The sequence below is a fragment of the Onychomys torridus genome, chromosome 5 (genome assembly GCF_903995425.1).
Source record: "Onychomys torridus chromosome 5, mOncTor1.1, whole genome shotgun sequence".
NCBI lineage: Eukaryota > Metazoa > Chordata > Mammalia > Rodentia > Cricetidae > Onychomys > Onychomys torridus.
Genome location: NC_050447.1, coordinates 11,839,894 through 11,863,573, shown reverse-complemented (window position 1 = coordinate 11,863,573; position 23,680 = coordinate 11,839,894). Strand labels below are relative to the sequence as shown.

General features: G+C 55.2%; 1 protein-coding gene across 1 annotated transcript; it reads left to right on the top strand.

Moving 5' to 3' along the window:
* The first annotated feature begins 789 nt into the window (after window positions 1-789).
* Nfix (nuclear factor I X) lies at window positions 790-19,957 on the top strand. The gene is made up of 9 exons (XM_036186966.1): window positions 790-811; window positions 1,020-1,094; window positions 1,457-1,577; window positions 2,875-3,011; window positions 5,590-5,712; window positions 7,592-7,767; window positions 12,906-13,053; window positions 15,010-15,101; window positions 19,908-19,957. The coding sequence occupies exons 4-9, from the start codon at window positions 2,912-2,914 to the stop codon at window positions 19,920-19,922; spliced, it is 654 nt and encodes a 217-aa protein (XP_036042859.1). The 5' UTR covers window positions 790-811; window positions 1,020-1,094; window positions 1,457-1,577; window positions 2,875-2,911; the 3' UTR covers window positions 19,923-19,957.
* Window positions 19,958-23,680: the final 3,723 nt, after the last annotated feature.

The window sequence follows — 23,680 nt, the reverse complement described above, 5'->3', positions numbered from 1 at the left end:
AAGGTGCCAGCCGTTCTTCCAGCCCCACTGTCCCATCTCAGCGCTCAAGAACAGCCTACCCCAAACCTTTTCCTGATCAGGGTCTGCAACTCACATCCAGGCTGCATCCCTGATTACACTCCTGCCCCCAGAAAATACACGCTCTGCTCTCTTCCCATCCCTATCACACCCTGTCTCTCCGCTCCTGACACGTGTGTGGAGCCATGCACAGATCCTGTGTGCACAGGGCCCTGTTGGAACCACCATCTCACAGCCTATTTACAGACATTTCACCAAACAAAATATTAACTCCCCGTGTTTGACAGGGGGCCCCTCCTCTCTTGTCAGCAGCGATCCCTCCTTAAGGGGGTTCCCAGTGATGAGCAGCAAAAACCCCAGGAAGGGGAAGGGGAAGAAAAGGAGCACATGTGTGGTAAGAAAAGGTAAAATTATAAAGGTTGGAGCTGTCACGGGGAAAAAGAGGTGGGGAATGCAAGGCAACTCCACTATTAGGGACCGGCTGTGCAATGCAGCACTCATAACAGCCGAAAATCCAGCGCTTTGTCTGCAGAAAACAGAAGACTTCATGGCCTAAAGGTAGGGAGGGCACAGGCAAGCAAGCAAAGCACACATCCCAAAATACAGGGCCAGACGCTGACACCTACTTCACCGCAGGTTGCCTCCCCGGCCCTGACACACACACGGTACCACCATCCTAACCCATGTGCTGACACAGACACACAGACACACACACACACACACACACACACACACACACACACACACACACACGTTTTGACGCCATATGCGGACATCAAACCACTGCCCAACGGTCAGTGCCCCACCCCGCTCCTTCCCTTTACTCAGCTGTCCAGTGACGGTCTGTCATCCAAGGAGGGAGGTTTCCCCTGGTGTATGCCCCTTTGGGGGCTAATAGAAAAACACTTAAGGGGTGGAGCCGCGCAGGGGAGAACTTTGGGGAAATGGATAGGCACCCTGTCCTGATCTGGCTCCACTCACCAGCCATTTTCTTTCTTTAGGGCACTTGAGTTTCCAGGACTGCTTTGTGACTTCCGGGGTCTGGAACGTAACAGAGCTGGTGAGAGTATCACAGAGTAAGTTGTGTCCTGTCAGGGCCAGGGGCCAGGCCTGGGGTGCAGAGGCGGTTTTCAGATGTCATGGGGTTATAGTGATGATATCTTAGGGACTCTTGGCCCATTTGGCCAAGCTGGGAGGAGCAGTTGTCCAGAGAATCCTGTCTCTAACCCCTGCTGTGGGGGCGGGAACCCACAACCAGTGGCTCTTCCCTTACAGCCCACCCAGGAAATCCTACCCAGGAAAGGGGTCTTCCTAGCAACCTAGACGTCACAGTGAGCTCTTCCTGGGCTTCTGAGAAGTGGTTCATGGCAACAGAGCTGGCTGGCCCTGGGGTCTATGACAGCATCTTTCAACCTCACTGACCTCCGTCTCTTCCCAGCTCCTGTTGCAACCGCATCAGGGCCCAACTTCTCACTGGCAGATCTGGAGAGCCCCAGTTACTACAACATAAACCAAGTGACCCTGGGGCGGCGGTCCATCACCTCCCCTCCTTCCACCAGGTAAGCCAGGGCAGTGGCCTCCTCACCTTCCTAACCACCTCCCCACGGCTTCAGCAGCTCTGCTTCCTGGGCTACGGTCCTTCAGGGTGTCACCATGCTCAGCTACCCGTTGAACTTCCTGCTTTATGCTGGTGAAGCCCTTGATCGTGGACATAACCCTCCACAAGGCATGGCTGTGCCTGGGAGTGAGGCTGAGAGGCCTGTCTCGTGGGGATGGCGTTTGAGCCCAGACAGAGCTGGTGGGGGTGGTCCACCTGGAGACTCTGGGCAGTTCCCTCTCAGTCACACTTGGACAAGTTGTCAGGATTATCCCCACCGAGGACTCAGGAGATTAGAAGACTTTGGGGGCTCTTTTATGGAGTGGAGACCACTGGAGGCATGTGGGGTAGAGCGGACAGCTGTGAGGCCACTGCACTAGGATGGAACAAAGGAAGGCCTGGACAGACAGGGCGGTTTTCAGAAAGAGAGAGATGTCTGCGAAAAAGAAATCCCAAGGTCTGAGCCAGAGTTCAGCAAGGGAAGGTTGAGCTTTTTCCTTTTTAACTGGAACATTTTTGTTCACCATGTAGCTTTCTCTTTTGAATTTTTTAAGTTATTTGTTTGTTTGGTTGGTTTTTCAAGACAGGGTTTCTCTGTGTAGTCCTGGTTGTCCTGGAACTCGCTCTGTAGACCAGGCTGGCCCACCTGCCTCTGCCTCCTGAGCGCTGGGACTAAAGGCTTACGCTACCATGCCTGGTATGAGTATGTGGCCAGAGGCTCTGGAGCTGGAGTTGCAGCTCCCTGACATGAGTGTGGACACTCGAACTCGGGTTCTCTGTAAGAGCAATAAATACATGCTCCTAACCACTGAGCTATCGCTCTAGCCTCTGGTGTCTGTTTGTTTTTAATCTTGCATTAGAATTTTTTATTATTTATTTATTTTTTGAGACAAGTTCAGCCAGCTGGCCTGGATTCACTGAAATCCTCCTGTGTCAGCCTTCCGAGTACTAGGATGACAGATGTGAACCACCACTGTTGGCTTACAATACTATTCAATGATTAAGTTTCACGGCACAACTGAGAGCTGATGGGAAATCGTGGCTGGGACATAGAAGGCAGATGAAGGTTTTGTCTGTTCTTTAGATGGGCTCTCCATGATCTCCTGGTAACCTGAGGGAGGGAGAGTGGGTCTGGAGATGCTGTCCTCCAGGAACTGGGGTGCTTCCGTAGGCTGGCACGTACCAGCAAAACAATACCAGGGCCTCAGCAGCTGGCGGCTGCTTGGGACTTTGGCCCACTTGACTCCCTTCTTCCTCAGCACCACCAAGCGCCCCAAGTCCATCGATGACAGCGAGATGGAGAGCCCAGTTGATGATGTGTTCTACCCTGGGACAGGCCGCTCCCCAGCAGCTGGTAGCAGCCAGTCTAGTGGATGGCCCAATGATGTGGATGCAGGTATGGAGATGGCAGTCACAACGTGGCAGCCTGTGCTTCCCTGTGGTTTTTTCTGTCAGGTGGCAGACCATGCTGAAGGAGGAGAGTGGGGTGAGGAGCTGAGCCTCCCAAGTTGGTAACTAACTTGTGGGCATGGTGGGTAGAGCAGATGGCTGCCAAGCCTATAGTGCCATTTATTAAAGGCATGGCCTCATTTTCATAGACCCCTTGACTCTGGAGACCTGCCCAGCCTTGAGATTCCCAGCTGGGCCCCAGGTTGCATTTGAGGCCCCCTGGCTTTCTGAGGTCGGGGTTGCCCTTGTATTAGACGGTGTTCAGCAACATTCCTGGCTCTGCCACTAGATGCCAGTAGCAAACATCTACCCCGTCTTTAGGCGGTTGTTTTTGTTTTGAGACAGGGCCTAGCTATATAATAGCCAGGCTGGCCTCAAACTCCAGGCTCCCTTGCCCATCTCCTGTGTGCTGGGACTGCAGGCTGCATCACCACATCTGGCCACCCTATTTGGACGACTATAAGAAATATAAGAAATCTGTCCTCAGGAAGACAGATTTGAGGTAGCAAACCCTGGCCTTGGGGCCCAGCTTTACAAAGAAGCTCAGACTGAGGGTGGAAGAGGCCAGACTGTCTTGGGAAGCCAGCAAAGAGCAGAGATTCTGAAGAGTCCAGAGGAAGCCACCCAGACCTTCCCAGTCCTCGATAAGTTGGCTTCCTGTGGACTCCAGCCATGGGCTGCTCCAATGCAGGCTGGTGGTGTGGGAGCCTAGAAGCCCAGAAGGAAGAGCGTGTGCACACCAGAGGCTGTGATGTCCTTGAGGCCTTGGGACCTGCAGGTGCAGACCTGCTTTCGTATGGTGTGCATAGAACTTGACTGCTCTAGATTGAGCTGGGGAGACTGGAAGGGCCTGGGGCTGGGATTCATTGTTTGAGCCACAGTCTGATCTGTGAGGGACCCTGGCTTTGACTCTAGTTCCTGTGTGAAGACAGCAGAGTTTACCTCCTGGGCTTGGGCTGAAGGGATGGACTTGGCACTCTCTAGAGCACCAGAGGAGACTGCTTTGTGGGAAGTCACCCCAGCATGACTTGGAGGTCCTGCTCAGGGCTTCCATGTAGCAAACAGGGCCTGGGCCAGTGTGACCCACACACACTCTCCTAGGTGGATAGAGAGGGAGTTGGGAGGCTGGACATTGCTGTATCCCAGATCCTGGCCTTGGGCAGGTGACATCTTCTGCAGAGACTGCTGCTAGGGTACCTTGATGACCTACTGACGGCCAGTGACTGTCCATGTTCCCAGGAGCCTCCTCACCAGGCTTCTGCAGTCTTTCCTCTGTCCGCTCCACTGCCTGGCTCCACTGCCTGTCATTTCTGTTGCTTCTGGCGGTCCTGCCATGCACGGCGCCCCCAGGATCCCTTACCCCCAACTTGTCATTCGTTCCCTGGGCTGCGACAAATCGCCAATTAAGCAGCCCAGCTGCAGGATGGGAACAGCTGGGTAGGCGCTGTGCAGCAGCAGGGACAGCTGTGCACAGCTGGTGGGGCACTCCCCCCTCCTCACCATGCCAGCTATCAGGTGGTACACAGCTGCTACCAGATAACACCTCTGCTGGTCGCTGGGAGCTCGCCCTCCCTCCCCCCCCCTTCTCTCTGTGGTTGAAACTCTGGTTTTCTGTTCTGCGGCTCCCCATTCCCATCAAAACCAACAAGATTTATCCCTCAAAGATGGCAGCTCAACATTTGCCTCACCTTGCCTGGTCAGCCTGGGCATGGCCTTGAAGCTCAGCCCAGGACAAGAGATACCTAAAGAACGTGCTCCTGGGAATCCTGCTTGCCAGCCTGTTACTTGGATGCTGTGCATACTGGGCAGGGATGGCATTGGCTTGCAATCTCTGACTCTTAGACGCAAAGCCCAAGCAGGGTCTTTTTTTGTGCCCCTGTGTCTGGCTGGATGCCACCCTTGCCTTTGGCACCAGGGCAGAGAAGAACCCCACTCTCTGAGCCCTGTGGCCTGGGCAGTCCTTGCCCTCTGGCTCATCCCCAGGGTCCTCCCAGCTCTCTGGCTCCTGTCTTTGTTCTCTCGTTGGATGTGGCACCCTCTGGAGGGCCCCAACTATGCTTTTTCTTTCTCTCCAGAAAGGCAGAGCTGACTTCTGCTGGCTAGAGTATCCTAGGGCTCAGGTCACCTTGTCCCGGGTCCCATCCTGTGCCTCCCACCCTTGTCCCTCTGGCCCCTTTAATTATCTACCACTCCTGGCTCACCACCCGGCTCCTGTGGGCTCCTCATGCATCCCTTCCCAATGCTAGCCCTGCACCCCATTTTACTCCCTTACCAACTGTCAGGGAGCAGGATGCCTTTGCTGCCACTCCTGCCCAGCATACTCTCCCGTGTTACCAGGGGCCTCATTTTCCTCTTTCAGAAGCAACCATAGCCAGATTGCACCCCTGAGGTCAGGCCACAGAAGGAGCAGAGCAGGGCCGGAGGTGGAGGAGGGGCTGCTGGGCTCTGGGGAGAGAAGGAGCGGGCTGCTTTGCTGGCTTCCCACCCCAGCCAGCTAAGCCTGCCTGTGGCTGCTTCCTCCCCAGGCCCTGCTTCTCTAAAGAAGTCAGGAAAACTGGACTTCTGCAGCGCCCTCTCCTCTCAGGGCGCCTCCCCACGCATGGCTTTCACTCACCACCCGCTGCCTGTGCTTGCTGGAGTCAGACCAGGTGAGAGACGGAGGCGGGGCTTACGGGGCACTGCGGGAGGCAGCACCGCAGGGGCCAGGGCTCACTCTGAGTGACAGGTCTGGGCTCCCTGAGTGAGGTCATGGCACGGCAGTGGGGTGGCAGGGGACGGGCCGCAGACCTCTGAGAACCAGGCTTGCGCACTGGGTTCCTAGATTCCCTCGCACATGCTAACTCTGGCCGTGAAAGTCTGTGTTGGGTGCATGTTGCACATGCTCACTGGGAGCTGCATGCAGCCTCCACCTCCCCCCACCAGCAAGTAGTTGAGCCAAATTGCTCTCCTGTGGATTGGAAAGAGCACTTCTCAGCAGTCCAAGTTCCTGGTGTCTGTCCTAGGGCAAACTGTCACCTACTCTGGGCTTCCCTGCCTTTCCCAGAAATAAAGGGTGGGCTCGCCATGGGAAGGGCTGTCCTGCTGTTTTGAGGGTACGTCTCTTCAGGCCCTGAGAAGATGCTGATCCTCCCGAGGGTGGGCCAGGTGGGAATACTCGAGGACCTAGCCCTTCCTGGCTTGCTGGTCCTCCCTCAGCACCCATCTGGCAGCAAAGGCCTGGCTTTGTTTGCACACGGCCCAGTGTCTGCCATTCCTCTCTTCTCTTCTGTAGGACACAACAGGGAGGTTTACCTCCCAGCTTCCTCCTTGGGGCCTCCTGGCTTAGAGCCCAGAGACAGCCAGCACTGAGGCAGGGTGTGGTGGCCGCGAGGTGGGGGCAGGGAGCCCAGGCCTGTGCGGGCAGCAGGAGGGAGGCAGGCTCCACTCTGCTGCACTCCATTTTTATGAACTCCAGTGAGAAGCCAAGTTTCCTCAGCCCCTAATGAAACTGAGAGCAAGAGAGCTAGCTGATTGGAAACAGACGGAGGGAAATGTGGGGAAGAGCAGCAGAGGCCTGGACAGGGGGGACTGAGCACACGGTGTTGGGACCAACACACAAGGAGGCCTGCGGATCCCACTTACACTTGCGGAGTTGTGTGTGTGCTAGATGCCATTCTGCACAGGCAGGGCGGCCCATGCAGAGCCCCTGGAGTCATGGGATCCTGTTGTCTGCCCTTCAGGCAGGCTCACATCTAGGGAGGGCAAGTGAGGTGTTTGCCAAGGGTGCAAGAAGAAAAATGTCAAGGATGTCAAAACTCAACCCTCCAGATAGGTAATATATGAATGCATTATTTCTAAAAAATGAAAACAGTTGTTAAACAGTGGATGAGGCCAACCCCTGAAATCCCAGCAAACGGGAGGCTGAGGCAGGAGGATCGAGAATCTGAGGCTGTGTGACTCCGTCTCACAAAACAAATAAGAGCAAAGCTTACGACAAGCAGATATGGCAGAGAGCTTGACTGACGTGTGGACCCCTAGTTCAGTCCTCAGTACTGACAGAAGCCAAAGGAAATCAACCAGAACAAACAACACAGACAGACAGACAGACACAAGCCTGCAGTCCAAACCTTAGGAGAGAGAGGATCAGGAAGAGGCTCAAGGTCATAAAGTCCAGCCTGGGCTACAAGAAACCCCATCTCGATGAACAAACAAACCAGACAAATAACTTCCTAGCAATTTTGAACAGATAACATCCAACCCTACACTTGTAGCATACTGCTCACCTGCCTCAACTACCTCCGCCCCCAGCTCCAGTCAAATGTTATTTATAAAAGCAAGCAGCTGGCCTTCAGGTAGTAGTCTGCCAGTTTATTTTTTTTATTGCATTTCAGTGGTTTTTTACTTAGATGACTGAGGGGTTTGTGCCTGACACAGTGCTTCTGCCCCATTCTGCCTCTTCCTTGGCATCCTCAGCCTGTGCGCTGCCACATCTTTCTGTCCCATGTGGCTCCCCTGACAACCTATCCTCTCTCCTGCCTCTGCACACAGGGAGCCCCCGGGCCACGGCATCAGCCCTGCACTTCCCCTCCACGTCCATCATCCAGCAGTCGGGCCCGTATTTCACACACCCAACCATCCGCTACCACCACCACCACGGGCAGGACTCGCTGAAGGAGTTTGTGCAGTTCGTGTGCTCTGACGGCTCGGGTCAGGCCACCGGGCAGGTGAGTCCAGAGGGCGCAGGAGGCCTCATAGCCTCATATGTCCGTCTGTCTGTCTGATTGTCCTTCTGTCTGTCTAAGGGCTCATGAGGAAAGGGCCAAAAGTCAGGAGCACACATGGGGTTGAAGTAGCGGAGAGGCCATAGCCTCTACCTTGTGAACAGTTTTAGTGGGCTTGGGGCCAGGGTCTGAGTATTAGGGGCTGGAGAGGTGGGACAGCTACCCAGCCCTTCCTTCAGGGGCTCCTTGCCCTTCCTGTTGACCCTTTCTTGGTTCCCAGCAGGAATGAGCCAATAATTTGTCCAATCTAGGCCTTGGACCTCCACCTTTCTAAAATCTAGGGGATCAAGAATTTGACAGATTGTGGACCTGAGTTTGTCTGGCTCATTACTGTTGACATTTGGGCTGTTTATCATCTGTGGTGTGAGCCTGCCCAGGACTCTCGTCCTTGGCCCTCACCTAACAGATGCCAGGGATACCTTTTCCTTCTTAGTCATGGGCTTCAAATCTGTCTCCCGCTTTCAGTGGGCCCGATGTGATGCTTGTGAAGATTCCTATGCCAGGATTCTTACCAAAGGCTCCTGCACTGTAATGGTTCTAGAGCAAAGCCCTGTGGAGCAGAAAGGCTCCCTGTGGATTCCTGTTCCATGAGCCAGCCCCAGGGCCTGGTCCAAACTCAAGGTACTGAGCAAAGGGGTTATCCAGGAAGATAACTTGCCAGAGATGCTAGCAGGGCATGCTCAGTCTCTAGGGGTCACTTGAGATGGGATATGGTTGTCCAGATCTCTGGAGAGTTCTGCAGCCCAGCAGTGTAAAGACACCCCAGCTCCTCTCTTGGCCAGTGCAGGTAGCCTGTCAGTGAGAAGTCAGTGGGAGGTGTTCAGAGAGCTTAGAAAGCAAGTTGGGAGAGGTGTTCTGGAAGTCCACCCCAGAGGCAGTTCACGGGGGGGGGGGGGGGGGGGGGGGGGCGGGCAGCGGCCCTCTGTTGTTCAGCCGGTAGGCTGCCTTGATGTGCTCTGGGAAGAATGGGCATTTGCTGGCTCTGGAGTACAGCTGGGCTGGGCTCTCTGTCCATCCTGGGTCTGGTCCTGTTTGCTCTGGCTTGCTCCCACCAAGCCTGCTGTCCTCATCCTCCTACTTTATCCCACAAGGGTTTCTCTTGCCGATTCTCCAGTTCCTTAGCACATTGGTGACCTTCCCGCCTCGAATAAACACTTCCTATCTTAGGGGGATGGAAGGGTAGAACTGACTCCGGATTCCCACTTCAGAGATAGAGCAGGCTCCAGAGAGATGCTGCCTGGCCTGCCTTTTCACCTCAGAGGCAGCCAGGCTTGGAGACATCTCTCACCACAGAACCCTGAAGAAGGAATCAGTTGGTCCCTGCCTCCTGAGGGCTGGGTTCTAAGCCTCACCTGTAACCTAACATGTGTAACATGGAACACTCACTGGGCCTAGAGTTATTTTCTCAAGACAGGTACTTATTCCATGGGACTGCAGACAGATGTAAGTAGACACTTTGCAGAGTGTGACTAACCCCGGGGAGTAGCGAATCCTCTTCAGATTTCCTCTGTGGCCTGCAACTGAAAGACCTGCTGTGGTGGGCCGTGGGGCTTCTGAAGAGAGACCACTCATGCTGGAGAAGAGGCTGTGCTGGGCTCCCCCTGGCCACCACAGAGCAGCAGACCCCAGACATAGTATATGTAAAGAGTCACTCAGAGGCCTCAGCCTTCGGCTTGTCTCAGTACAGGTGGAGCCTAAGAACCCAAGTGTCTCCCAAGGTCCTGCTCCTGGACTGCGGCCAGAGCACCCACTTTAAGAACTAACCTGGAGTCTAAAGGAGCACCTTCCTAAACACCTCAAGAATCCCAGATTACAGACTAGCTTTTCAGCCGTAGAGGGAAAATTACAGACTGTTACAGAGGGCTCCCAGGCACCCTCATATTTCATCCTTCTACCCCAGTCTAGGGCACTTGTTTCGAAGGTCACAGGGAGACAGCACTTAAGGTGATACAAAGGGCAGGAGGAAGGGTCCTGACCAGCAGTGTTTCAGAGGCAGAGAAGGGACAGCCAAATGTGCATGGTGAAGTTGCAGGCCCACTGGGGATAATGACTCAGGGAGCCAGGAATGCCACCATCTGTAAGAGGCAAGCAATATGCTGGGCCAGCTCTTAGACTCTTTTTGGTCCCCGCCTCAGCTCCTAAGGTAATGCAGAGCCACAGACTTTGATATTTTAATACCTTGACTTGTATCCCAGCCAAAGCTCTGATGCCCCAGGCCTGGTAAAAGCTGTGACTGGCCCCATCAGGTGGGGTTCCTTTTAGATACTCTTGCAGGAGACAGGCTGTGGAGGAGGCAGAGGCCTCCATGCTGTGTCTTAGCTGCTCAGAACTCAGAAGTCATGAGGCTGTGATCTGTGGGACTGTTCTATTTCCTGTCTCAGGGAAAAATGGGATGGGAGCCAGACAGGCCATCGACATGAGCAGAGGGGTTCTTGCTGACACCCTGCAGAGCTGGGAACTTACTCTTTGGTCCTAATGCTGCCCAGAACCAAAGAGTCACTCTCTAAAAGGGTACCTAGCACAGAAGACTCCGGTACGGGTCACAGACAGGGCCGCGGGTTTGTTTAGCCAGATGCTTCTGTCGTTCTCGGGGTGTGCAGGATGGTCGAAGGAGCCATGTGGGGAATAATGTGTCGGGTCGGTCATTAGGGATAAAGGCTGGCCAGTAAAAGTACCAGAGCTCTGGGTCAGGTGTGGTCAGAGTGGAGCTGGGCATGGCAGTTCACGCCTGTATCCCATCATTTGGGAGGTGGAGGCAGGAGGATCAGATGTTGTAAAGTACTTGCCACACAAGTTTGATGACCTAAGTTTGACCCCTGGAACCCACATGACTACAGAAAGAGACAAAGTGCAGAAAGGACAATGTGGTTGGTCCTGCTTGGGCTGGAGGTCTTGAGTCTGCTGACGACGACGAGCAGGAGCTGGGAGTTAGCTGCTCCCATGACCCTGATGAAGGACTAGTATGATTCAGAGTCTGGCTGGTCCCTGTGTGGCTGTGTACGGCCTTCAGAGCAGGTCTCCAGGGGTGCAGGAAGGAGCTTCAGGCAGGGCACTCTGGTGAGCAAGTCTACACTCTGACCTTGCCCTCAGCCTCAGTTTGAATGTCCAAGGAGCTCAGAATGGGAAATACCCAGCAGAAAAGAAGGGGTGTGGGGACAGGGGCCTTGAGTGCCCCCTGGGGAGAGTGCATCTTCTAAAACAGTGGGGCATTTGTGAGAGATCTGAGCTAACTTGTACTTGGGGAAGAAGGCCCAGGAGCCTGCCAAAGGTTCTTGGGTCAGACAGGTAGGGATCTGCCCTCCAGGCATGCCAGTGTAGCAGGTAACTGTGGATAAACCACTTTCCTGCACAGAACCACTGGATCAGCTGTTGGATGGGTAGACTAAAGCTTCCCTTACATCAGTTTCCCAGAAACAGTAAGTACTGTTAGCTCTGAGTGGAGGACGAGAGCTTTCTTCCTGTGAGCTATAGGAGATGGATTTGTTCTACCTACTTAATGCCAATGGCATCTTCTAGGCCTCAAAAATGTCTCTAGATGTTGCGGTGTCTTCTGTGACAGGAAGCAGAACTGTTCCCTTGTGAGTAGTCGGAAGGTCAGACCCAGCATGAGTACAATGTCTAGGCTATCGCAGGACACCCAAAGCATGAGCTGAGCCACTCACTGCCAGAGCAGAGAGGCGACCCCACCCCCCACCCCCACCCCTGTAGTCTCATTGTCATCGACCAAGTGAAATGAGTAAGGACAGATTGATGGCTAGAGACATCAGGTCAGGGGCTTCCAGGGCTTGTCCTCTTGTAGAAGGGGGAGCACTGGCCAGGTATAGCGGAGCATGCTTATAATTCCAGGACTTGGGATGTCGAGGCAGGAGGATTGACAGTTTGAGGGCAGCCTGAGAGAGAGCCCTCCCTAGGACTTGTGCCTAGTTGGCCAGAAGGGCTGAAGTTTGCTCCGTAGGAAAAGAAGAGCTGGGGCCAGGCCTCTCTGCACCTGAGCTGCAGGCGGACATGGAAGGCTTCCTCCCAAGCAGCAGGAGGCATGTTCCAGGTCTCTCTGGGGATACTGCGCCTTCCAGTGGCCAGGAAGCCTGTGGTGCAGGGAGCCTGTGGTGCATACTTTCTCTGAGTCCTTGAAGCTGACCCAGGCATGATCAGGCCTGGAGGAGAAATGCAAGTTTGAGGCACAAAGGACAAGGAGTGAACCTTGAGGCAGAATGTGCTTGGCTCCTGAGGGCGTGCATGAGCCAGGGAATCACTCTTGAAGAACCAACCGCACAGAAGTTGGAGCCACCAATGGCGTGTTTTCCTCGCTGGCTGATCTTTATAGAAAGGCCAGTGCCCCGCTGTTTGCAGGCTGAGAACAGGATCTGCTGGAGATAGAATGGAGGGTGAATGTCTTGGTGCTGATGGCCCCCTGGGCCAGGCTGCCCATGGGGTAGATGTTGGCAGGCCTGTGGGTTCTGGCTAGTCAGCCAGCCCAGCCAGGCCCATGGAGGGAATGTGTTGCTGGGACCTTGGAGGTGAGCTGGCTTCTCTTTCCTGCCATGAGGACAGGTCTTCCAGGAGCATGCCTGTTCTAGGGCAGCGGTGTGCATTGCTAGGTGGTTTGTTTCTGTACCTAGAACATCTTGCTTAAGAATTGACGAATGAGCGGGGTATGGTGGCTCATACCTTTAAACCTAGCCCTTGGGAGGCAGAGGCAGGTGGCTCTCTGTGCTTTTTTGAGGCTAGTCTGGTCTACATGTGAGTTTGAAGCCAGCCAGAGCTACACGTTAAGACCCCGTCTCAAAAAAGAAAGAAAGAAAGAAAGAAAGACAGAAATGATGAACCGCCCGTCGGACACCCCCTTTCTTCCCTCCCACTACTTCATAAGAGAGGAAAACAGAAAGACAGAAACGCCCAAGAGACCAAATAGAGGCCTCACACCTCCTCCATCCTGTGCCTAGAGGAGAGGACCCTCCCTCCCACTCCTGCATCTTCCACCGGGAGCGCCCGCTCTCAGGAGCAAGTGGCCGGCCGCGCAGGGGAGCGTGTGTCTGTGTGTGATGTGCCTTCATGCGTCACTCTATTTATGTTGTTCGCAGCCCAACGGTAGCGGCCAGGGCAAAGTCCCGGGGTCATTTTTGCTACCGCCGCCGCCTCCAGTGGCCAGACCTGTGCCCCTTCCTATGCCTGATTCCAAAACCACCAGCACGGCCCCAGACGGCGCCGCCTTGACTCCTCCATCACCTTGTAAGTGGACGATGAAACCAAAACCACAGCGCCCAGCATCCCTGGCCCACCGACACAGTCTCCACTGCAGAAAGAGGAGCGCCCCCTCCCAACAAAGCCCCTACCCAGAGCGCCTCAGAGCCTCCCACCGGATGAGCAGGGTTGAGCCCTGGCCATGGCCTCCTGGGCCTCAGTTACAGCCAGCCAGCACCCCATGAGCCCTGCCCACCGCTCCCAGCCAGGCCCCGGCCCAGGCCCCCCTGGGGGACAGGAGGGGGAGTGCAGTGGGGCGCTGGGCCGGGGGTGCTGGCGCGGGTGGGGGGGCGGGAGGCACAGCCATGCCATCTTCATGCCTGATTGCTGCTTTCGTTTTTGTTTTTGTTGTGGTTTTTTTTGGGTTTTTTTTTTTTTTGGTTTTGTTTTTCAATTTTTTTGTTGTTGTTGTTTCGTTGTTCCCTTACACACACCGAAAAAAATTAAATGTGACCACAAGGTGATGCCACCACCATCCTCTTTTTGCCTTGTGCCCCCACCTCCACCTGGCCCTTGGGCCTCTGAAGATGCAGGAGGCTGCTTTTCCAGCCCTTCTCCCTCAGTTTCCCATTTGGTTTCTCGTTCTTCCCCCTTCTCTCCCCTCTTCCTACCCTCCCATCCCTTCCCTTCTCTCCCCTCAATTTCTTTCCCAGGTTGTAAGTTCCAAGAAAAAGGGAGGGCACTGGGCCCCCGCTTACTTCATCTCTCTTTTTCCCTCCTCCCTCTCTCTCTTCCTGTCTTTTCTTCCCCTTTAAATCCAATGACAAATGTTGCCAAAGGGAAGACAAGAAAAATCTAAGTAGAGAGGTCCCAGCTAGACCCGACGTGAAGGACAGGAGAGGCGGAAGGCGGGAGGCGCGCTGTCTTGGGCTGGCACAGGGGTGGGCAGGAGTCTGAGCTGGAACTGTGCAGTGGGGGGGGGGGTGGCCCATGTCAACACTCCTGTCCGTTTGCGCCCTCTGTCTCTCCTTCTCTTCCCCTCCCTGCCCCCTCCATGCCATCTCCTCATTTGCATATGCCATTAGACATGATCACAGTCACTGGAGGTGGGCAGAGTGGGGGAGGGAGCCAGGCTGGAGCTCACTTCTGGAGAAGGGACAGAATCTGGTGAGCATGTCCTGGATGTGTCTGGTACAGAGCAGGAGTGAGCTACCCAGGTGAACTGTGACACTCCATTTTCCTCTGGGGACTGCTTCCCAACTGTTAGGTTCAGTTGAATATCCCGGAAGAGCTCAGGGGTGTTGGGTTCATTTGTCCCCTGGGGCACTGGACAGCTGCCCTCTGCCAGGTGGCTGAGCTTTGGGGCTCTGTCTATGGCCTCTTTCTCTGTCACCTGGCCTGATGCACTGATGGACAGAGTAGCATGGGCCTCGGCCTTTCTGCCATACCACACACCAGGAAGCCAGGCCTTGGGTTCCTTTGTGATCCCTACTGACTTAGTCTTCCACTGAACCCCTGTGAGTCCCTGAGCCACTTGCCAATCAGTGGGACTGCCCAAGGCGGTAAGTGGTGCAGCCCCCAGTGAGGCTGCGGGGCTGGAGAGGTGACCTGGATGAGTGGGGCCATGCTCAGACAGACTGGTCCAGACTGCCCAGCTCCTACCTTTACCCTCTGCAAGTAGAAAAGCCAGGGTCTGGTGAACTCAGTGTTAACCATCGTCTCAGTAGGGGACAGAAGTAGGCCTTCAGCTGCAGCCTCAAGGGCCCTTCCTCACCCAGCCTTGACAGGCTGAAGCAGGAGGGTATGTGTGTGCTCCTGGTCAGTGAGCGGAAAGGCTTGCAGCCTGGCCTCCCAAACTGTAGCCCTCACCCATCCTTCCTGCTGCCAGCCTACCCTGCGGCACGTCTCACCTAGTCTTTCTCAGCCGCCCAGAGGGGCAGTGCCCAGGTGGGCCTCATAGCCTGACCTGGTCTTTCCTCTCTCCTCACCCCCTGCTCCCCACAGCATTCGCAACGACAGGCGCCTCCTCTGCCAACCGGTTTGTCAGCATCGGACCCCGGGACGGCAACTTTCTGAACATCCCACAGCAGTCTCAGGTAAGAGAGGCCCTGATGCAGGCAGAGCACATCTCGGGGTGAGGAAAGGAGCCAGGGTCCTGGGGAGGGCTGTTCCGTGGGAGTTGTATGCCCAGGCTTCTGCCCAGCTGCGCAGCCTCCCTAGGCAGCCTCAGGCTCCCTTGCTAATCAGCTAATTGGATAATTAGCTCTGACAGCCCTGGACCTGGGAAAGGCAACCCAAGGCAAGAGACCTCTGGGCCATCCTGGTGGAGCAAAGAAGGAAGTCTGAGGCGCTGACTAGGAAGGCAGTCCTGTCCTCTGGATCTCCTCCTACCCTTCCAACCCTGGAAAGGAGCTCAAGGAAGCCTTGGTGTTCCCTGTCTCCCTGGCACTGGGTGGGCTGGATGAGGGTGGGGGAGGGGCAGATAGTCTGGTGGGCTGCATGCCCAGAGACTGGCATCAAGGGCAGGGCTGGCTGCTGTCCTGGAGGCCCCTCCCCTCAGTCTCCGTAAGTCCCATTAGGAAGAAAGTCAGGCTGCTGGAGCCTCTGGTCCCCACTGACACCACCCCCACTTCCCAAAAGGAGACAAGCCAAACTTGCCCTCCAGCATGAGGCCCCAGACTGCCTGAGAATGCATGTACACGTGTGCACACATAGATGTCTCTCTTGTGCCTTTATCTAGAAAGGGTGAGACTAGCAGGTTGAACCCAGGGCCCTTGGAACATAGGGAGGGCCCACCTCAGGAACAGGCCAGGGCGGCTTTAGAGGGCCAGGCTTTCAGAAAAAGCACACAAATATTCTTCTTTTTGTACATTTTATAAAAACACTTCCTTGCCGGCTTCCTCAGCCCTGGGAAATCCACCCCTGCTCAGAGCCTCAGGGCCACCTCTGCGGGCTCCTGCCCCGCCTCTGCTGAGGCCCCAGTCCAGAGAAAGTTGGTGGATGGAAGTTGTGTGTCTGTGTGTGTGTGTGTGTGTGTGTGTGTGTGTGTGTGTGTGTTTTAAGAGTCTTTTCTTTCTTTGTTTTCCTTTAACACACACACACACACACACACACACACACACACACACACACACACACAACTTAGTCAAACTTCAGAGCTCCCTAGTGGTGAGGAGGGAGGAGGAGGGAATTTCAACCCCCTCCAGCCTCCCACCCCCTTTCCCCAGAGTCACGTCTGACCCGTCTGGTTTCCAGGAGCAACCAGACATGATGTAACACCCAGATGAACTTGAACTTGGGGGTGTTGAGAAGAAAAACAATGGTTCTGAGCAGGGTCTGGAGCCAGCCCCTCTGCTCTGTGCCAGGGAGGCCGAGAAAGCCCTGCTGGCAGAAGGTGGGAGGGGGCCCTGGAGGAAGGGACAGCAGGCGGGCCTCCCTCCCAGCTCTGGGCTGGCACCGAAGCAGGGCTCCATTGCCCTCCCTCTCCCCTCGTCACCCCTGCTCCGCAGTGCATTGGCTTGCTCCGCTGCCTGCCTCCGCCAGGCGCCCGCCCTCTCTTCTTCACTTTCTCTGCTCACTTTACTTGGATGTTTTGAGGCCAAGTCAGAGTTTGAGGCAAGTTTGGGAAACAGTTTGTCTCTCTCCCTCGCTGCCTTATGGTACAGGTGGGGAAATGAATCCCAGCCTGATCCAGGGCCCTTGGCCAGGCAGGTGTGTCTGGGGATCATGGGGAAAAGGAAGTTAAAGGCACCCCGAGCAGAAGCCCTTGGGCCTGGGGGCAGGCAGGCGGCTGTAGGGGACAATCGGGAGTGGTTTCCACAGTAACCAGTGACTTTAGCTGATCCTTGGAGCACCAGATGGAGACAGAACAATAGAATGAGGAAAGAAAAGAAAAATTTAGCAATTTTGTCATTCCCTAAACAGTGCTCTTTACTTAGTTTTAATCATTTTTGGGCCTGGCTTGGGAAGCAGGGAGTGGGTAAGCAGAAAAGGCAGCCTGGGCTTGACCTGTGGAGGCCCTTCCAACTCCCATTCCAGGGCTGAAACTGGAGGCTTCATCCCCTGAGGAGCCCCCACTCTTGAGACTGTAAAGCTATGTAGTACAGGAAACTTCAAGGGGCCAGTTTGGGCCTTGGGGTGGGGGTCCCCATGTCCCATGTATCCTCCACCCACCCTCCTCACCCTGTCTGTTAGGGAAGCAGAGGAGAGGTGGCTTCCCTGGCCTGGAGCAATGGTGTAGGGGCTCATGTTAGCCATCATCCCTTGGGTCCTAGAGAACACCAGAGCTAGAAGCCCCGAGCGAGCGCTGCTGACTGACTTCACTCTGGGGGGACGGCCCACCTGGTTTCTACCACCTCAGCCTCCCAGGCCCTTGCGTGGCTTTTAGTGGACAAGTGAGACTCAGAGCCGCTGCTTTAGAACTCACCGAGGGAGGCAGTTCTCCTGTGCACACCCTGCCTGGCACCCCAAAGCGGTCCGCATCACTGGTAGGCAGCACCTTTTGCTGTGGCACTCCGAGTACCCATATTTCCAGATGTCCATCCTTTGTGACCTCTATTGTCCTGACCACTGGCCACATGCAGCGTTGTGTATTGAAATTAGAGAAAACCTTAGAGCTGGAGAGAGCTCTGTGGAAGAGCTCTCTCCTAATATTCTTGATGGCCTAGGTTCAGTCTCCACACAGCACTCCACAGCTGACATTTCAAGTGTCCATGCTCATAAACCATGCTATCATGCTATCAGTGACTTCATTGGACGGCACATCTTTGAAGCTCAAGCTTTATTTTTATTTGTGTGTGTGTGTGTGTGTGTGTGTGTGTGTACACTTGAGTGTGTGTATATGGGCTTCGTTCAGTCAGTCTGTCTTTCCACATTTTTGTAGGCTAGGGGTTGAATTCCGGTAACGTGGCTTGCAAGCTGGAACTAAAGGAGCAAGACACCTGCTGCTCTGACTCCATTGCTAAGTCTTGTATTTAGTACCCCATTTCACAGGGACACTTACTGCAGTTCCAAACCAGAGCACGAGGGACAGGGTCTGGCACAAGCTAATCAATATTGAAATAGTAATGGTTTTGTTTTTTAGAGAGAGTTGGAACCCAGGGCCTCAGATATGCTAGGCATGGCCACACCCCCAACCCCATAGTGGTGGGCTTTCTGTTTTTGTTTGTTTTTGAACCAGGAGCTTTCTATGTAATAGGCTGGCTTCAAACTTGATCCCCTTGTCACAGCCTCCTGGCCGTTGGAATTACTAGCAAGTTTAATCACACCTGGATCCAATAGTAGTTTTTTTTTTGTATGTCTGAGTTTTGAAACAGGGTCTTGTTCTGTAGCCCAGGCTAGCCTGGAACTCACTGTGAAGGCCTGAGTGTCCTCAAATTCCTAACAATTCTCCTGCCTCTGTCTCCCAAGGGCTGAGATCCCAAGAATAAGCCACCAATCTGGCTTCCAATAGTCTGTTTGTTCTTGAGATGGGTGTCTTAATGTAACTGTAGTTGTCCTGGAACTCACTATGTAGACCAGGCTGGCCTCCAGCTGACAGAGATCCACCTACTGGAATTAAAGTCATGTACCACCATGCCTGGCTCTAGTAGTATTTTAAATATTGGAAATTTTCACATGAAATTCTGCCTGGATTTCTGGCTTCTTTTGAAAAGTTAGCCACTCCAGCTTCCTGGTGCCTTCACCCCAGCTGAGCAGGCTGGACTCTACCTAGGCAGAGCACAGTCATTCCCATCCAGCCCTGCCTCCTTATGACTGCCGCACATGCAGTAGAGAGGAACAGGGCTCTTAACCACTTCCTGAATTAGAGTTCCTTTGAGTCATCTGAGGGCTATGACCTCCAGCAGGTCAAGGTCACCCATCCCGAGTGTACCTGGCATCTGTGTGGGCTTGGAACAAGGATGGAATGAGGCAGTATCTGACATGTATACTCTGTAGTTGGCACTGCCTGGTCCAGTAGGCACAAGTCTGTGACTCGTAGCTCCAAGATGCCCCTAGTTATGACATCAGGGACCCTCATTTTGTTGTGAAGGTACTGCCAGGTATACCCAAGCAAGGGAGTAGGTCTGGAGAAGAGTCCTCCACTCTCCCTTGGGCAGGAAACCAGAGTGGAGCCTTTGATGGAGGGCATTGCCAAGCAGCCAGCCCCAGGGGTCCACCCTGTGTGTACTGAGTGTTCACTGCCAGGAGGGCCCTATACACGGGAAGGCAGCGCCCCCTGCTGGCGTCGTAGGGAAGCAATGCCCACTGCAGGGCTCTTCAGGCTCTTTCTCCAGTTTGGTGCCCAGAAGGCCCCAAATTGTGCTGGGTGGGTGGGCTCTAGCCCCCTCACCCAGGTCTGGCCAGGGTAGGAACTGAAGCCATGTGGTTCCCTGCCCCCAGCTTTTCAGACTGAGGGACAGAACGTTGGCTGGGATGTACAGACTGAATTTCTGCTTTTAATCCAAAGAGACAGAAAAGTCAGCAAGAGCTCAAGCTGGCCACCCCCACCCTACTCCCCCAACCCCTGTGGGTACAAAAGCCCCAGCCTGGCACCCTCCCCACCTTCCAGGTCCCACACAAAACCTAAACAATTGCAAACATGGCCAGATCCCAGGTCTTTGCCAGTGCCAGCCATGGGGGTCCCACCCGCTGGGCACAGTGCCCACGGGAAGGCCAGCTGGACTCTTACATTGGGGATTGGGTCGGGGGGGGGGGAGATTCCCTCAGAGGGTGGGGAGAATGAGCTGGCTTCCTCCATTGGGGTCAGCTGCCCAGCACCCTGGCTCCTCCTTGAGCTCACTGTCGAGGTTGGGGATCGTCGGGCCAGGTGGGGCTGAGATAGGAGCTAGGAGCTAGGACCTGCCCCAGATGTTCTCACTGTCGCTTTTTTTTTTTTTTTTTTCTTCTGCTCCTGGTTTCAGTCCTGGTTCCTCTGATTAAGATCAACAAAGAAACAACAAATTAAAAAAAAAAAAAAAGAGGTTCCTCAAAAGGGGGGAGAAGAAATTTTGAGACATGGAAATATCCCCCAGCCCAGCCCCACCGAAAAGCAAAACTTAGACGTCGTCAGCCACTCAGCCCTTCCCTCCTCCAGCCCGGGTACCCCTGCGGTCCAAAGCAGCCCAGTCCTGGGAGTCCTCGGAAAGGGCCTCAGCGGAGCTGTACACCAGCAGCCAAGCAGAAAGAAGCATGCTAAACGGACTCTGCTAAACAGAGGACAAACAAAAAGGATGCAACAAGGCTGCCTTCCTCCTACCCAGCCCGGCCTTCCGGGGAAGGAGCAGCCAGCTCGCTGTTCCTGGGGACCCCACCCTCCGCTGGACCTAAGCTTCCCTAGGAGCCCAGAGGAACAGCTCGTAAGGATGATGGGAGTAGACATTCGAGCTCACCTCCGGACTTCGGCCCTCCCTCCTCTCCCTCTCACCCTTCCTGGGAGCCTCTGCTCAGGCTTCTGTCCCCAGCTGCTCTGGACCAGGCGAGGATGGCCCCGGGGTGGGCAGGGGAATGTTCCTTGGAGCTAGCTGAATTCAGCGTTGAGTCCAGAATGGAGGGTGTTCTGCCACCCCACTCTAAACCGCACGGGCAGTTCTCGGGCTGGACCCCCTCTGTACAGCACACAGGAAAAAGTCAAAATGCTCTGGACTGGACGCTCAGCCCGGCACAGGCACCCTCTTCCATCCCCGCAGGCGGCGAGGGCTGCCCTCTGCCACGCCCCTAGGGAAGGGAGTCGGCCCCAGGTCGCCCCGCACCCCAGCCTTGCATGCAGGTGCCCTCGCTCCGCCCCTCTGCCCTGTCCCTGCCCTTGCCGCACACCGCCCTCCAGGGGCCGGCCGAGAGTGGAGCAGAAAGGGCCCCGGAGCCGAGCGAGGACGACCAGGCAGCCTCCACCTGCGCTAGGTAGGCGTCCTGCTCTCGAGACTTTCAGTTCCTGTGGAGGGTGGGGGGTGTCATCCTTCTAAAAGAGTGTTCTGGAGCTTTCTGGTCCCCTTCCCTTCCCACCACACCCCGTGGCCACTTCTCCCTAGATTTTAGCTGTCATGTCTTTCCTCTTTATTTAGGGGTGGGGCAGTCATTGTTTGGGTCTTTCACTGTTGCAGTTGGGAACTCCTCCTCTGTTTGAGCAACTTGGGAACAATTTCGTAACACACCACAGGAAGCAGCTCTCCTCCCAGCCCCCTCCTCCTGCAAGGGATGGTGGAGGCTTGTCCAGAGGGTCTTGAGAAGCCCCCTGGGAGGGCGGGGAACGCGAGCACGCCAGCCCCCTCCAGGGTGACTGGGCCCCTCTGGCTGGTCTTTCTGTGCCTTAGCCCTCCTTCCCTGCATTCTCCCCTCCCAGGCCCATTCTCAAGGCCTTGCGCCTCTCCGGTAGGAAAACAAAGCACAGGTCAGGATCCTCCGAACGTCGGTCCAACATTGCACCACGTGGGGGTGGGTTGTGGGCTTTATTTATTGAGAATCTAGTTGGTGAGGCTGCGTGCAGGGAGCTCGGGGCTGAGAGGCGGCTGTGCGGGGCGCCGTGTGGAAGTTGAGCAAAGCCCTGCCCTGTGGCGTCGAGGGCCCGGGTGGAGATCCCGCGGGGGGCCTCCCTGTGCGAGGGGAGGGAGCCCCAGGGTGGGGGCCGGGCGGGCCGGGCGTGACGCGCGGTCAAAGTGCAATGATTTTTCACTTCGGTTGGCTAAACAGGGTCAGAGCTAAGAGCTAGCGAAAGAGGGTCCCTGCCCGGCCGCGTGCGCCTCTGGTCGGTCGAAGACAGTCGGGCTGCGGGCGCTGTGGGTTTGCGGGGCACACGCCCCGGGCGAGGTCAGAAGCTGCAGGCCAGCTGGGCCGGGGCCCAAGGTGCCCGGCGAAGTACCCCTGGGAGGACCGGGGTGGGGTGGGGGTGGCGCTCCTTTCCCAAGTGGTGTTGCGAGGGGCGATGAGGCGACAGATGTGGGGACGTATTAGGAGAGGAAACAACCCACAAAAAATATATAGGGGAAATTAACCTTTTTTTTTTTTTTTCATTGAACCAAGTGCAATGCATCAGAGAGTTTTCCTATCTTTGTATGTTAAGAGATTAAGAAAAAAATTCTATTTTTGTTGTACTGTCCTCGCGGCTCTGGGGACGCTAAAAGAACTGGGCCTGCCCTGCCCTTAGCGGGGATGAAAGCTGAGTGTTTTTCCTTTTTTTTTTTTTTTTTCCTTTTCTTTTCTTTTCCTTTTTTGATAGTTCTCTGGGTTTTTTCTTTTTTGTTTGTTTGTTTGGTTGGTTGGTTGGTTTTTTTTTTTGTTTTGTTTTTTTTGCCGTTTTCCTGCGTTGACGAGGATAATCTGGGGTTTTAATTTGTTTCGTCGTTCGGTTTCGGTGGGAGGGCTGAAGAAAACGTTCACATTTTAAAAAACACCTCGACATTAAAAAAAAAAAAAAAACCAACACAAGATCAAAAGGAAAAGGACGAGAGAAAATTATTTTTAAGATAACTAAACACAAAAAAACCCTGGTGCTTATTACATTATAAAGTACGTTTTTAAAAAACCCACAAACTATTATACATACGTTTATGAATCAATTAAATATTCTGCACTTGTTAGGAACACGCATATCCCTTCTTTGTTGAGTTTAACGGAACGGGACAGCGGCGTGCGCCCCGCGGCTGGGCTGCTCTGGCCGCGGGTCTCCCTGGGCGCCCCTCCCCTTTCCTCGCCCCCTCCCCCTCCGGGCACTGGGGCGCGGCGGGGGTCCCCGGCCCCCTCCCCCGCAGAGGTCAATGCCAACGAACAAACGTCCCTTTTCCCTTCCTCCCCCCTCCGAGCGCCCTTCTTTGAGCCAGACGCCAACTTGACCCTCACCAGCATTAATCAGGAGCGCGCTCAGCAAGTTGGTAGTTTCCTCCCCGACCCCTTCCCACCGAACACTACTCTTCCCCTCCCTCCGGGAGGTTCGATGCTCCAGGACAGGTCCAGCCACGCTGACAGGTCGATTTGCCCAGGCCCGCGCCCGCACGCACGCACGCACACAGCCCGGCACACATCCCCACCCCACCCCGCAACCAGCCCTGTCGACTGCCTTACACACCCGCCCCCGCGCTGGCCGGCCGACCTAGTGCCTTGTTCTCACCCCCGTGCTGGCGGAGCGGACGCCGCGCTCTGGGTCCCAGAGGGGCCGGGTGGCTCAGACGACCCACCGTTTCCCCACCCCGACCGTGCTGAACGGACCCCCCCACGAGAGAAAAATAAAGGAGCAATAAAGTTACGAGAACTTTTGTCCCCCAATCGAGAGCCCTAGGGGCACCCCAGCCCCACCTCTGCTCCCCCACCCCATCCACCCAAGGGGCGCCCCCCCCCGCAAGCCAGCCGGGGCCAGCCCCCGCTTTGGCCCCTCTTGGGAGATCCGTGCGCCCCACCAGCACCAGCATCGCGGACCGCAAAGGCCGCCCGTCCCGTCAAACAAGTTTCTTCTTAGGCTAAGAAACGCAGTATATACGAGTATCTCTATATATAGTACTAATGGATTTGGTGTGCTTCCCCCTTAGCGTCCCCTTCCCTCTGCTCCTCTTTCAGCCTGGTCTCCCTTCTCTGCCCTCCACCCCCCGTCTCTGCACTGAGATACATAAGAAACAAGGGTAGTTTACTGTCTGTTTTGTTTTCTGGGTTTTCAGTGTCCTAGCGGAATGCAAGTAGGCAGCCAGCCCGTCTGTCCCCTCTCCGCCCGCCC